We start from the raw sequence: 15,762 nt of genomic DNA, 5'->3' as shown, positions 1-15,762 counted from the left end.
ACCACTATTATGTACCCTTTATGTGTTCTGCAGTCTGATCTATTTTAAGATGAGATGTATCTCCACTAAAAGTGTGGGTGTCTTTCTGTTGAGTAAAAGGAAGCTGTGGTAGCAATGATCTCAAATTTAGATATCTAAAGTTAGATGAGAGAAGTCCAGTCCAGAGACTGCATATTTTATGAACTTTTTTTTTCTGTTGTCGCTAGATATGCATTCAGAATGACTGTTGACCAGTGATATTTTTAATATGAAGAATATGAATAGGCAGTGCATAGAGTCCTTGTGTGTAGTGAAGACTGTATTGTTTTATGCAAAGCTGAAGATACCTAGTTGTGTATGGATTTGTATCCAGCATCTTCTGAGCCATTTCATTTTCCATTTTAAGTAATTAGGAGATGTATAAGGAAGTTAGAGGGTCATTTAGAAAGCAGTGGAGGTATTATGAGCATATTTCTTAATAGGTGTTATGGGGGACACATTGAACCAACCTATGTTTTTTGCAGCGGTGGAATACTGGCACATAGGAAACGTGTCTATAGCAAAACCCATCTCTAATTTTACTGCTTCTTGAGCACTTTGTTCCATACCTGAGCTCCTGTTCCTAATTCCAGATTTGTCTCCGTATGCTTTAATGTTAGCAGAAGGTACTGTGAATCTGAACTATTTCATGAAGTATAAGAATTGGAGTAGACTGAAAAATGCCCAATTTGTGGTATTAAAGGTGGGAAAGTGGACTTTTCTTATAAGCTTCAGGCAGTTTTACTAAATTTTGCAAAAAATCTCATTCGTGCATTGGGGAAGAAGGAAAAATAATTCAGTTAAAGTCACTTTGACAGTGGTACTGATAAGTACATCAGAACAGTGTGCCTGTGGGAGGCTGGTTCTTCACCTGTCAACTTGGGACCATATAATTTGGGAACTTTGGGTGGCTTTTGTATGTTCCTGTGGCTTGTACTTATTTGTCTGTAGGATTTCAGGAAGTGTTAAGCACAAATATAAAACTGACTTGTGAGTTCTGTAATTAAACCTTTTACAATCTGTCATGTTCGCTTTCTGTAATCAGCATGTTGACTATTTTGCCCGCTTCAGTGCTGTTTCCTTGTAACTTTGCAGAATCTCTCTGCTGTAATTTTGTAAGTTCATATGTTGGTGATGAGCCATTTCATAGGTAGAATAGATAAAAGCAGTGTAAAAGTTTAAACCAGTAAATTTTATCATAGTAAGACATGCATCAACAAATTTTCCATTTTGGGCACTTAAATGCTGGAATCCCAGTACTTCAACAAGGAAAATATTTCCTAGTGATGGAGGTGGCTGCAGATATTTCCAAACTTGCTAGTTTGCACTGAAAAAGGAGCGGTATGTTTGTGCATGCATCCACATGTGCTTTCCAGTTTTGAAATAAAATTGAGGAAATTCATTGTATCTGGAGAAGGCATTTCATTTAAATGTTCTTGAGCGGTTTTTTTGAACGCTTTTATCCACTGTTAATACAAGAAAGACTGCAGACTAATGGGAAAAAATGAGCCTTTAAAAATTTTGTCTGTGTTTGTTTGGTAGCAAGTCATGTCTGGCAGTTGTTCTTCCTGTCCGTATAACTTTGTATGTGCATTCATGCGGCAGAACGGATACCTTTATTTAAGATGACTATGAGCACAGTTGTAGCAGAACTGGTCACATAAGTAGGCATTGTTGGCTAATTGCTCCCATCTGAATAAAGTTAATCATGCTGTAGTATTTTTAGATTAATATTGCAACTAGAAGAGTTGGAGTAGTTTGGAAGGTTTTTTTTATTCTAACTATTAGTTAAAATAATAGATTTGTTGTAAATATATTTATGAATGTTAGGAATCTATTTTTCTGGTTTGTTTCTTAGAGTTGTCTACAAAACTTCACAAAATTCCTGATGAAAAAACTGGTCGAACTGTATTCACTGCTTTTCAGAATAAATGAAGTCTCCTGTGTTTGTTTTCTTGAATAAGTTTGTGTTGCCTGCACAGTGTCGATACTATGCTGTCAGTGTTGCTCAGTTCACTGCAGGCAATTCATACTGACCTTTAGAATATGCAGTCAGATGTCATTCTCTTTTGTATTTTTACCACATTTTCAAATATCTCCTGCTGTTCAGTTCTATTTCTATGTTCTGGAATATATTGGGATACTGATGGTTGCCAAATTTTTTGCCGTAAATACGTGCGTATCAGCGCTGTAGCTATTGTGGAATGTTCTAGTGCTTTAAGCTGTTCTAAACATATAGTAACTTTATGGCTCATCAGATGCTTGTTTTCTTCTTTGTTAGAGTATTATAAGAGTTGTGTTCCATGACAGAAGGTTGCAGTATACAGAGCACCAGCAGCTGGAAGGTTGGAAGTGGAACCGCCCTGGGGACAGACTTCTTGACTTAGGTATAATTGTTTCTCTATGTTGCCACTGTATGAAATTCAAATTTAAATTGATCATGGTCACATTTACACTAGGGCTGGTGAAAAAAAAGACAGACCAGTTTTCTATGTGCTGCTTTGTTATAGTATGTATTTTGAATATATATATTCTTACCACTTTCACATTTCTTTATAAACCTTAAAGTGTTACAGAAATAAATGGCAACTCTGCAGCTTATACATTTAGTAATCTTTCTAATTTCGATTACTAAGTGTTACAGTAATTAGGAGAACACAGACAAAAGTAACTTCCTCTAGTAGATCGTGGAAATGACACCAACACGGTTTCTTTATTTTGCATAGTTTTGTATTTTTTGTTGCCTAAATCTGGGTGGGAGGGTTTGGTGGCCTAGAGGAATCAAGAAACACCCCGAAACCTTGAGCACTTTGTATGTTGAGTCTACTACATTTCTTCAGATCAGTCCTAAGAAACTGGTTATGGGCTTATGGTCAAGCCACCAAAGCCCACCTTTTTTCACTCTACCTGTGTTTGCTGATGGTGACTTTATATTAAATTTATTTCTAGTGTTTTCTTGGAATATGATTATTTTAAAATATGTATTACTTATTTTAATGTAGATATTCCAATGTCTGTTGGAGTCATTGATATCAAGACAAATCCAAGCCAGCTCAATGCAGTTGAATTTTTGTGGGATCCAACAAAATGTACATCTGCTTTTATTCAGGTTTGAAACTTTAATTGACTGGATGTTTGTGTTTGTTGCCGTTCAGGTCACAAACTAGTATATTTGCACTATGAAGATTCTTGGTTTCTTGTTTGTGGGAAAGACATTAAATACCAGGTTCATAGCAACTGTTAGGTCCATAAGGGTTCCTAGTTAGGTTTTTCAACTGGATTGGAATTTATAAAAGCATCTTTTAAAAACAATTTAAAGAAAAGGCTTTCAAAAAGCTTTTTGCAGACAACTGCCATGGTTAAAATATTTAGTCTAATATGGAGTATTAGAATTAATTTATATCCCTCTAAGTAACTGCTACTAATACTGTTTTTTTTATTGAAAGGCCCACTGTCCTAGAGATGAGCTTCAGCAGAGGCTTGGCTTGAGGATACAAAATGATAATTAATGTGCTACAAAGAGTTTTAAATCAGGCATTCAAAGATGTTTTTCACTGTATCAGTAAGCTTCCTTGTAGTAGGATTTTTATTATTTATGTATTTGATATTCAGAGCAATTGAACATGCTTTCTTTGGAAATTATTTAGATAGAATGTTAAGTTTTGCATTGGAATTTTTGGGTTACTTTTGTCGCAGATCTGATTTTATTGTGAAGAAAAGGTATAAAGCTTGAGGTGGCAGAGATTCTTACTGAGGCTGCCCGAATAGGTTAAATTCCACATTGTCAGTAAATTAACTTTGATCTGGTGCAACCAAAGACATGTTTTTCTAGTAAGAATTATACAAGTACTAAAATGTAGTCTCCTTGAAGAACTGTGAGATAACTATTGCACATTTTTTTCTCATGTACGTCCTTAGAAGAAATGATAATGGATTTAGCAAAAATGGAACTGATTCTTATTGTGCAAGTAGAGTTCACTTATTCTAAAGGCTAGAGAACACAGCATAGCAGCACTGATGACACTTAAAACTTCAGTTTCCAGTCTATGGTTCTCTATTATTGATGACCATAGGAAATAAAAAGGTAGTATTGCAGTCACTGAGAGTGCAAGGTGTCCACAGTGCTTGGCTTGCTTAAAATTCCATAAAGAAGCAAAAAAAAATTGGAGTGCTGTCCAGTGAGGTTCATCATCACTTTTTGTTACGCTGATTTTCTCCTTAGGTATCTTTCAGGGGTATTTCTGGCTTAGAAACCCAGTCTTCATTCTGATGTAGCACTTGAGGCAAGTGATTCAAAAGTCTGCTGACTTTCATAGGAAGTTGGGCATATTTGAAAATACCCTGATTTTGCATGAGATGAAAAACTCTGCCAGTCAGTGACCTTCTGTGGCTTTGGTAATATTTATTACAAGTAACTCTGAAGTTTATTCTAGCTATAATGCGTTGGACAACAGTATCTTGAAAAAGTTTTTACTGTATTCATGACAACTACAGTTGTCAGCCAGATATATTTTTCTTAAGATATAGCAAGTTCTACTTGAATAAGAATCTATAATGATGACTCGTTTTTTGAGAGATTTTGGTGACACGCTTGCTTGTTTCCCCTCTTCCCTGTCAAATACAATATTTTTGACTTCATTTGCTTGTGGGTACAAAAAGGAACACAATGTTAGTTAGGTAGCTTGGTCCTCAGATAGGCTGGATGATTTGTTACTTATCCTTAGAAAATATATATGATGTTGATAACACATAATGAAATTAATGTCTAGAATGCTTCTGAAGGTCCTTTTTGCTTGGTGGTTGTTTTTTTCCAGGTACATTGTATCAGCACTGAATTTACCCCTCGTAAACATGGAGGAGAGAAAGGAGTTCCTTTTAGGATTCAGGTTGACACTTTCAAACAGACTGAAAATGGAGAATATACAGATCATCTGCATTCAGCCAGTTGTCAAATCAAAGTTTTTAAGGTAACAGTAGAAAACAGCTCTTTAATTAGTCACTCAGAAGCTGTTGTAAAGTTGGGAGGACACCTTTATATTACTGCTTGACTTCTGAGATCAAATTTCAAGTATAAAACCATTTTCCACCTGCTTTCTTGTTCATGTAACTGTTCGTTTTTAGCCAAAAGGAGCAGACAGGAAGCAGAAAACAGACAGAGAAAAGATGGAAAAGCGAACTGCGCATGAAAAAGAAAAGTATCAGCCTTCCTATGACACCACAGTTCTTACAGAGGTAACAAAGTAGAATTGCATGTGCTTACTGAGGAGAAGATACATAGATACAAATGTAGTCTTGAAAGGGTTGGGGAAGAATTAGTTCTACATCTAAAATAAGCTTTTTATTTTACAAACTTGTCCAGTGAACAGCGACATTAAATTTTGACATTTTGAAGTAAACTTTCATTTAAATACTCAATAGATGGTTGTATTAAAACACACTAAGATTCAAAACTATTTGACTGACTGTACTGAACCCTAGAGCAAGTCTTTTGGTAGAGCTTGCAGCTGAAAAGCACAAAAAAAATAAGAGGGGGGAATCTAGAATTTAATTATCTGACAAATTTGAGCTTCAAAGTGTATTTTTTGGAGATTACAGAATTTAAGGCCAGAGCCTCAGCAGGTTTTTGCATTTTCTTGCATTTCAGAGAGTTCAATGCGGTTTTCTAGATATTTCAGAAGTTTTTAAAAGGCTTTTAGATCTTTCCTCACTGTATAATGAAAAAAAATTGACCCAAATCTTTGGTGTTTGTCCAGATGAGGCTTGAGCCTATAATTGAAGATGCAGTTGAACATGAGCAGAAAAAGTCCAGCAAGCGGACTTTGCCAGCAGACTACGGTGATTCTCTGGCAAAGCGAGGCAGTGTAAGGGACTTCTGCTTACCTTTTCATTGTGCAAGATACCTTGTGCAGTGTTAGATATAGGAGAAACTTCCATTATATAAAGTAAAAATATTTTCATTGCTGTGTCATAATTTTATTCACTTTTATGTATACCAATTACTCCATGTTTGTTCTCGGCAAAGGAATCCTTCCTAAATCTAACACTTAAACTGTTGCAGAGGGACTGTGTAACTTTTAAAAGTCAAGAGCTTTCCATTTATGCCACTTTGAATGAAATAGTTTTTTGCTTTCCTATATGTATGTAACTAGTGGAAGTAAGAAGAGTGAAATTTAGTGTTTTATTCCATATTTGTACTGACATTCAATATAAGTTTCCATGTGCATCAGTATTTTTAAAACACCGTGTAGTGTTGCAGATGGTTGATCATTAGTTACTGATTTTTCCTTTAGCCATCCGCATATTGTGCTCCAAGCAGGTTTAATGCAGTTCAGAAGAGTCAGCAGATATTCATGACGTGTACACTAACCCTGTATGTGCCTCCCAAAATAAATCCAACGTATATCCTGCGCACTCTTACTGTGAAGGGTTAGCATTTTAGATTTCTTAAATGCTGTGCTGTAAGGTGAATATTGAGACCTTACATTTTTCAGTGACAAGCAATCCTGCATCTTCCATTTGGCACGTTTAAATGTCAATTAATAATGTGACTGTGGAAGACAGTTACTTGACCATTCTTTGAACAGGCATGCTGTACTGACAGCTCTTTCCCAGTGGTGCTGTCTTTGTCCCTCAGTGTTTAGTTTGTATGATGATCTGTGAAACTGATGTATAAGATTTAGGTTATAAAATACTTCTCAGTGTTTGCCTCTTGTTTATAAACCATGTAACTGATTTATAAACCAGTGGGTGGGAGGGAACAAGCAATACTAAGAAAGATGGGATCTTCAGTGGATTTTTTTTGCCCCCTGAAACTATTGTAAGCACTGAGCTGTCTAAATTTACCTTCTGCTGTTCCTAGTTTCTGTTTTTTTCTTTGTTTTAAGAGGCACCTTTAGCATTTTTTGGCAATGTAGACATTATTGTAATTGTTTCAATGTCCTGGGGAGGGATTTATAGACAGGAGAAAACAGGACTTTATCACTTTCACTTATAAAGCATGTCTGAAGCATCTTTTGAAGCTGGTCCTTTGAAGGATTTCTACCTTTTTTTTTTTTTACCCCACGCTCTCTTTTCTTTCTCTTGTTATAAGTGTTTCATTGAATGATTATTGTTAATGGGAAGAATAATAGAAAAAGGTATTTTAATAATAGATGACAAAGCACTTGTCCAGATTAGGACAAACTCTAGCCAAATGATACCTGAAAGTTATCTAACCTGTTATTAGCTTAACAATCTCTTGAAACACTAAGCTATGAATGGGAGCATTACCTTCATTGTAGTGAAGAAAAATTGATGTGGGACAGGGGGTACTGGACTTCCAATGCCTTTCCCAAAGGAGGCAACAGGACTGTGTGTGTGTTTATTTCTTCACTTCTTGTTTGGGATGAAGGATGATGCACAGGCTACTTTGGAATAACGGCTATGTACAGCTTTCCAGTTCTCTTAATTGTCAGCTTACTATTCCTGTTTTGCATTTGCCCTTAATACAATTCTATCTTGATATCATTTGGTCAGTTTGTTGAAACCATTTTGAATTTTATTCCTGTAGGATGAAATGGCTTCAGCCTCTGTAACTTGGTATCATCTGTGGATTTAACACATAACCTGTTCCATCATGACAATGATTTTTATCATTAGCAAAATTATTAGAAATCACTGAGCCCATAAAACAATAACATGAAACACTATTTTTGCTGCGGTAATAGTGAAACTTTGGTAATGACTATGCACTCATTAAGTACAACTCGTTTGCTTGATCTAGAAAGGGAATGTCTGATCTACAGCTTGATGGCCCAACTGATCAGCCTTTTCCTCTTGTCACCAGACAGGCTTGTTCTTGTGAGCCTTGTAAATACGGACAGGGAATGATGCATATTTCTAGTTAGAGCAATTCTGCCCCTTTGAATCCAAATGCAGCCATCAGAAGGTTTGGCCATTATCAGATTTACCTCATCTGTGCAGATCAAATGTACCGTATGTGCAGTGCAGCCATCACAGAGGGGCTTAGGCACAAAAACTAAAGACCTGGTTTCAAGTATGAGAATTGATGCTGTTTGACATATGTATGATGGATCTTTATGTATGATGGATCTTGCACTTCACATGTCCTAGGAACTGTGGCTTCATTACAGAAGAGAACAGGATTGTTTGGAGTGTATTTTTCTTGATGAAGTTGAGAGTGTTGGCTGTTCCTTAGCAAATGCTGCTTTCTACATTCCCAGAAGTAGTTTTTTGTTATCTTTTCTTGAATTCCAGAAATTCAGGTTGAGCCAATCTATAGTTCTTTTCCTTTTTAAAGCTGGGTATTGTTATCTTCCTCCTCCACCAAACCTATTATATAGGCTGTCTTTTTTCTTCTTTGCTATTTGCATCTCATTTTGTATTTTGTTTCTTTTTTTTTTTTTTCCCCTTCCTATATGAACTCTTCCAGTTCAGCCACAATCTGATTTGACCAGATTGTTTTCTTACTGTGCTTCCTTCAGGAAACCTTGAACCTAATATATTTTCTTTCCAATTTAATTCATATGGAATTCTAATAGAATACAAAGAGTTTAACGAAGTTTCCTTTCTCAATGGTCATTCTGCTCTGCTCTTCTCCTATCCTTTCTTAAGAACCGGAGATTTTTTTCTGATTACTATCACCCATCTTTTTCTTCTCATTCATTTTCATAAGAGTGCCATCTAGATGTGCTTCTCCATTGCTCCTTCTTACTAATTTGATATTTCAAAACTTGGTGAATTCACTACAGTTTCTGCAGTATTTATCTGTGTTTTCCAGACAGACAGATGCATAGTTAAGCTACTTCTTAAGGCTCTCTCGTGTTATGGAGCATTGATTTATATTTTTATTATTTTTTCTATAGAGATGAAAGGCTACAAACCTAACACTTGCCTTCTGAACCTCAGAGTGGATGTTTATGTACAGCTGACCTTCATCCAGGGGCCATTTTATGAAAGAGGCACTTTATTTTTTCCTCTCTTCCAAATATATAGAAGCTAAACTTTATCTAAGAAACAATATCCAAACAGAACAAAACCCAACAGTTTCTTTTCCCTGCTTTGAATTTGAAAAAGCAGGCAAATTTGTGTTGTGGTAATTGAGTCTTTGCACTTTTTTCTGTGTGCAGTGTCTTGGTTGATTTTTATCTTAGTATATATTATATGTTACAAGTTAGACTATATAAGGCTACAATTTGATTAAACTTGGTCAAATGGTTTTTTTATATATATACAGAGCTGATTATAGGGCATATGGAAGTCAGAAGACTTCCATTTATAGACCTTGAAATAAATTGGAAAAGAGAGTTTTGGATGTGAAGGATTGGTGCAGAAGATAAATATTTTCTGTAAATTACTTAAATTTAGACTATAAAACCTTCTGGAGACTGTGGGAGTCAGAAAGTGGAGGTGGAACAAAACTAATTTAGTAACATTTGTTTCTCCTATCTATACTTTATAGCAGTATCAGTTGCATACAGGATATGTAATGTGGGTGACTTCACATTTTGGAAATAACTTATTTACTTCTGCATTCATAATAATTAAGTCTAGATGAGCAGAAATTTTTTGCTTTTGCCAACATCATCTGTGGTCTTTTGGAGCAAGAGCGCAGTATTTTATAGGTTCATTGCAAAAGCTTTGTACTGTGCATAATAAAATTGCTGCATTCTTCTCTGAAGGTGATGCTGTGTGCACAAGTTTAAGGCATCTAATTTGGAGAACAACCTTTTTGGTTTTGTGTTGATTTGGTATTTGAATATAGTATGGAATTCTTTGCCAAAGTTTAGTTTTGCTCTCTTGTGAGGCATGAATTTGGGCAGATTCAGGTAGACTGGAAGTAGGGAGGGAAATTACACTAAGCAGTGGCTTAAAATAATTTGAGATCTTGCAGTTCTTCAGAAGTTAGGAACGTCTTGAATTTAAATGCTACATATACCGAATCTAAAAAGTCAGAAGGACTTTTCCCTCTTCATTTTTAACTCAGTAAAACCATTGGTCAACATTTTATAACCTCATTCATGTCATACACAGAAGGATGTTAAAGCTGAGATAATAGAATAGTTTAGGTTGGAAGGGACCTTCAAAGGCCTTCTAGTCCAACGCCCTGCAATGAGCAGGGACATCTTCAACTACAATAGGTCGCTCAGAGCCCCGTCCAGCCTGGCCTGGAGTGTTTCCAAGGATGGGGCATCTACCACCTCTCTGGGCAACCTGGGCCAGTGTTTCACCACCCTCATTGTAAAAAATTTCTTCCTCATGTCTCTGAAACCAAAAGCTTTCCTCTGTCTCAAGAATTAATCAATGTTTGGAAATTAAGGCATAATTTCCCGAATACAGTTCTATCAGAAGCATGGAATCAGTGTACTAGTAGTAGAGGGCAGTTAGTCATGAGACCTCAAAAACATCGTATTTGGAGATTCACTAGTATATATTCATTATTCATTACAGGTAAAGATACAAAGCCAATCTTTTTTCTGTTCTGTGATGGTGTTTTTACAGAGTCAGTTCCTTCCTCATGACAGACTGACATTTTTCTCTTAAGTTTATGTCCTGTGGCCAAAGACTTTGGTATTAGTATCATTAGCTTGCTGAATGTCCTTTGGTTAACTCAATTTTGCACTTAAGAATATAAGAAATATCTTGATTGATCAGCCCCAGACTCTGTAAAGTCCTGCGTGCTGCCCCTGGCGGTGGCAATTGCCACCGCCACTTCCTATGATCCACCACCCTTGTAACCTCATCATGGACCTGGTGCCCAGGACTTTGTCTAATCCTTTCTGAACTTGATAGGTTTGTGAAGTGCAAGGACAGTTGTGCATGTGAGTGATTCTGAAAGCTTGGGTTAACTGCTTGAAGATGATTGAAGAATATATGCTACGCTTTCTTGTTCCTTGAACCTTTCTTGAACCACCTCAATGGTCAAGTATTCATTTTCCACTCCACAACCTATAAGACAGGAGGAGAACTGAACCAATGGGCATGTTGCAGCAGCAGTATTATGAATGTAATTACTATCACTACTACTTTTTCTTCTTAGTAACCAACTGATTCATTCTCAGTGGATAGTTAGTAAGTGGACACAAGGCATTAAAGTGTGTCAATAGGACAAGAAGGGCTTGCTTTGGGTTGGAATTGTCTTTTTCTAAATATTTCAAATGTGTGTATTCCTGTGTTTAAACTCAGAGATTTGTTTTGAGCAACTAACTTCAGCTGGGTTTGAAGGACAAAAACTTTAACTGCAGCACATGCCTTTGCAATGGCTGAGAATCTGTCCTTTGCCACCAGTGCATTCTTTCCTGCCCCTGAATTCAAACATAAGTCAAACAGAATAGTGGCTAAGGGTGTACAGGTTGCATCTGTGTCCCCAGATGAACATCTTACATTAAAATTTAGGGAGAGAGTGTCAGAAAATGAAAGGAAATTAATTAGGCTTCCAAAATATTTCAGAAGAACAGAGCTAACCTTATTTATGTTGACCTTTTATTTTAAAATTATGGTTTTGGGGACCACATAATTGGGGAATGAAGGCCCATTTTAACTTACCTATTGTAATAGAACATCTTTGAGATTAACGTTAAAATGACCTTCAGAAGAGAAACAACAGATGGGAATATACAGAGTAGGAAGAAGAGTGGGTAACACTAGAAGGTCCTATCAGAGTGTGCTTGGTGCGGATGGCACTGGCTGTCATCTAAAGGGTGGCTTAGAGTATGTAATCAAAGCCTGTGTACACAGTGGCTGGCAGAAATGCTGATTTGAACCAGGTCTTGGATAGATGAAAAATTTCTTTATTTTCAAGCTATGGGCATGCAAGAGTAGTTTTTTTAAATTGTACGTGCCATGCTGTGGAACTTGCAATCTTACTGTAATGGGTGAGGACTGGAGTCCAGCACAGAAACGTTGTTAACTGTTTTACAGAAGATTGCAGCTGATATTGTGCTCATTTACTGTTTCCACCGGATGGTGAAAGGGTCTTTCAACACAAATTTGTTGAAACATGTTCCATTAATATTAGGTTGTATTGTTCTCTTCCCTCTCCCTTCTCTGCAAACCTATGATACAACTCAGAATGCCCTTACAGGGTATTTAGCTGATGTATTATAAGTATTTCAGAAATCTTTGTTGTTTAACAGGCATAGTCTTGGTTTACTTTATCTTGGGCAACTTGCTTGTTTTAATCCTGCCTGTTTGTCTTTGAATATACCAAAATCTGTTTGTGTGGGGCTTTTGTGGTTTTTGTTTTGTTTTTAATAGTGAATTTGCAATGGAGTTGGAAACACTAAAAGCAAGTCTCATTTTGAAGGGCTTCTATCATGGTGGTTTAAAAAAATATCCAAAAAAGGTTGACTGAATTGGACAGCTGGCTCATAATACACTTGTGATGACTTAAAAGTTTTGAATAAAAATTCCAGTTTAACAAGCAGTTTAGAGAAAACGGTACATGTAAGCATCATTATAGTCCTCCAGTACATTAGTAAAAGAAATCAATTCGCGCAATTTCTACTGAAAATGACATTTGTGTTTCATTGTTGTCGGGGCAGATATATTTAGTTTATCCACAAGATGAAATCTAGCTTCATAGTTTTACTTACTATTGCTGAACACCTATTGTCAAGTCGTGAGACCTGCTGTTTAAACAGCCCTTTTAGGATGAAAGTAGTTTTTTCAGCAGGTGGGTTGGTAGGTTAGTTTTAAACTGAGTGATCTCTAGAGGTCTTCTCTAGCTCCACCACTAATACCTTTGCTTTGTTAACTGAAGATAATATAAATAGAATTCTTCCTGAAAGAACAAGATAAAACAAAACTGATTTTTAACCTGGAATATCTGCATGTAATGTGTGGGATGGAGGGAATCTTTATTTGGAATTACATATCAGAATTCTCTGGAAAAAAGCATTGCTTTAAATTAAAGAGTTGTGCATCAGAGTAAAAATTGTATTGTCAAGAGAAACTTACGTTTTAATTTTTTATCTTCAGTGTTCACCATGGCCTGATACTCCTACAACATTTGTAAACAACAGTCCTACTCCTGCTCCAACTTTTACCTCTGCTCAACATAATACCTACAGTGTCCCAGACAGGTAAGTTTCTTTCCTGTAACCTAATTAAAGGTAACATTTTAAAATCAGGCTTATTCAGAAGCACTTTCTGAGTAAATCCAACTGTTTTCAGGTTCCACTGGGGAATGAGAGATTGTTTTGACCTATATTTTTATTTTAGAGTTTGACACTTGCATCATGTGATGCATTTATAATGTAATTGCTTCCACTTTAACATTTTTCCTTTTTACTGTACACTGTTGGAAACTCTTCTTCTTGTCCTCTGTCATATAGCAAATACTTTCTCTTTTAACTGTTCTCATTTAGTCCTTGTCTATGGAAACTCTTTAGCTTTTTTAGAAGAACAGTCTTTGTTCCCCTCATACACAGTTAATATAATTTGCAAGGAAAAAACCCACCAATAATCTTTACAAGCTTTTCAACAGAAACTGTAGTGGTAAACACACTTTGTACTGAGACATTATTTAAACTACTGTAATCAAACTTGGGTGATCAAGGAATGATTTACAGTGGTATTGATTGGTCTATATACCTTTGTTTTGTCTGCTTTGTATGTTACTACCTCCCCCTCAGTCACCATTTAAGACAGGTGTCTGTGTAAGCTCCCGTGAGTGTTGGGAAAGCTGCTTCTCCAGTTGATAAAGAATACACAGAATAGGAACCAGACAACTTGCAAATAGAACTTTGATGATCTTTTTCATGGGTTTAACTTAAATTTCACTCTATGCAGCATTTAACTTGTCTTTCAACAGTGATATTTATTGTTTGGGGAATTTCACGTTATTTTTCAGCAATGCTTTAATATTTTGCTTAATAAAATTCTATTAATACTTCTTTTGTTTTTAATCTGTAGCAATTCTTCCTCCCCAAATCATCAAGGAGATGGAACCTCTCAAGGGTCTGGAGATGTGAGTGTTTGCTTTGTATATTTCTGTCAGAACATTTGATTTATATGTACCTTGATATTAATAGGTACTGGGGAAATGTTTAACTGAGGAAGTTTTCTAATGATTTGGGGTTTGTTTTTTTTTTTTTAATATCCAAATTATATCCAATCTTGTTTCTTACAGCAGCTTCATCCTTCAGCCACAATCCAGGAAACTCAGCAATGGTTGCTGAAGCATAGGTTCTCTACCTATACAAGGCTTTTTTCAAATTTCTCAGGTATTGTTTACTTTTTTGTTTAGTGTTTTTGTGTTAGTGAGCAAGTTTTGTGTGGGAAAATAGTTCTCTAAAAGCAATATGGCTTCAGTATTTATTGTCATTTACTAACTTGTATATTAAGTGTTCAGTTTGCATTGGAAGGCATTTTTTTCTAGTTGCATTGTGCACAAATTCACCCTAACACCCAAAAGTTAATCTAAGGTTGGTTGGTTTGTTTGAATTTTTTTTTCCTGTGATAGTTCACAAAATCTTTTTAACCTTGATAAGTCTTCTCAGAAAAGTGAATTTGGTAAGTCAGACCAGCAGGCCGTCTATTGTGCCGTGCTGTTTCCTAATGGCAGCCAGCATGCAATGATTTTGAAGAAAGTGCAAGAAATTGCTGATATCCACCCCATGTTAGAGTTTTTCTCTGGAGTTAAAATTAATTGTAGTATAGGAAACTTTTGTCCTCCCAAACTCTGAAACTGTGAATAATCATCTTACTCACAGAAATGGCAAATTATTTTTTGTATCGAACTTTGCTTCAATGCCATTTAACAGGAGGATTCACTTACTTATTTGTATTTTTGTCGTAATTTTTTTCAGTTTAACAGAATGTCTGATTGTTCTTCCTTAAATGTGCGTCAGTGTAGTTTCCACTCTAAGTACGGAAACGAGAAACGGCAACAGATGCGCCCTGTGGGGCTGTGTTTTGCTGTTTGCTTCTTTAATCTTTCATGTCATTGTGCAAAGGGTGGGATGACACAGTACACACCATGAGTAACATTCCACCTGTTCCTTGGTAAAATGTGGTGCGGATAATTTGAAGATTCCTGCTTTCAGGCCGAGCTCACACTCCTGCCAGAACTGCGTTTGCACCAGGCATCTTCCCTGATTGTGATTGTGTTTCTCTGACTCTGTCTAGTAAGGACAGCAGCCCAAATACAGATTCTATAATGTGGCATTCTTTAAATCTGTCTTTTCTCCAGCTAGTTAATTCTGTTTGCAGATGCCTCATGTTTTCTACCTAAAATTCATACTGTTTTCTGCTAGGATAATACAGGTTCTGAGAAATAAGCTCACATTTAGCCTTTCTGAACAAGGTGTGAAAGTGTCATCCAACCCTGAGAAGTTAAGTTCTGCAGTCTCACTGGTGAACAAACCAATATTTTGCAGTAACTTCCTCAGCAAACCGTATGGAATCATGGAAAATTATTTAGGTATAATTCTGGTGACATCAGTATAGGCAGCAATAAATAAGATTTTGTAAGCTACTGACAATAATACTACAGTAATACAATAAAAATAAGTAAAATTTAGAGATCCCCCAGCGGTCCACGGTATTTTCCTATGCACAGGCAATATGACTTCTCCAAGTAAAAACTGACCAGACCTTCAGATAGTGGTGAGTCCTCTGGAAAACCTGCAGCTTTTGGCATGTAAGAACATGACTTCTGTGAGAGAAAACAAACCGCATATATGATGTTAAGACCCGCATGGCACCACTAGTTATCTCAGTAGTAAATCAGTGCTGTCTTGG

The 15,762-nt window shown here is 36.3% G+C and overlaps 1 protein-coding gene across 4 annotated transcripts in view; it reads left to right on the top strand.

Moving 5' to 3' along the window:
* The window catches only part of UBP1 (upstream binding protein 1), a 41,258-nt gene that overhangs the window by 17,351 nt on the left and 8,145 nt on the right, over positions 1–15,762 (top strand). For 2 of the 4 annotated variants that reach the window (XM_071804802.1, XM_065833027.2), the window contains exons 4-11: positions 2,300–2,405; positions 3,021–3,127; positions 4,833–4,985; positions 5,140–5,250; positions 5,772–5,879; positions 12,997–13,100; positions 13,933–13,987; positions 14,150–14,243. In XM_071804802.1, coding sequence (XP_071660903.1) covers positions 2,300–2,405; positions 3,021–3,127; positions 4,833–4,985; positions 5,140–5,250; positions 5,772–5,879; positions 12,997–13,100; positions 13,933–13,987; positions 14,150–14,243 — 838 coding nt within the window. The remainder of the gene's footprint in view (positions 1–2,299; positions 2,406–3,020; positions 3,128–4,832; positions 4,986–5,139; positions 5,251–5,771; positions 5,880–12,996; positions 13,101–13,932; positions 13,988–14,149; positions 14,244–15,762) is intronic. The other 2 variants (XM_065833029.2, XM_065833030.2) reach the window with 2 other exon arrangements.

The sequence above is a fragment of the Patagioenas fasciata genome, chromosome 2 (genome assembly GCF_037038585.1).
Source record: "Patagioenas fasciata isolate bPatFas1 chromosome 2, bPatFas1.hap1, whole genome shotgun sequence".
NCBI lineage: Eukaryota > Metazoa > Chordata > Aves > Columbiformes > Columbidae > Patagioenas > Patagioenas fasciata.
Note: the sequence above shows the minus strand (reverse complement) of the source record. Positions and strands in the feature narration are given on the sequence as shown.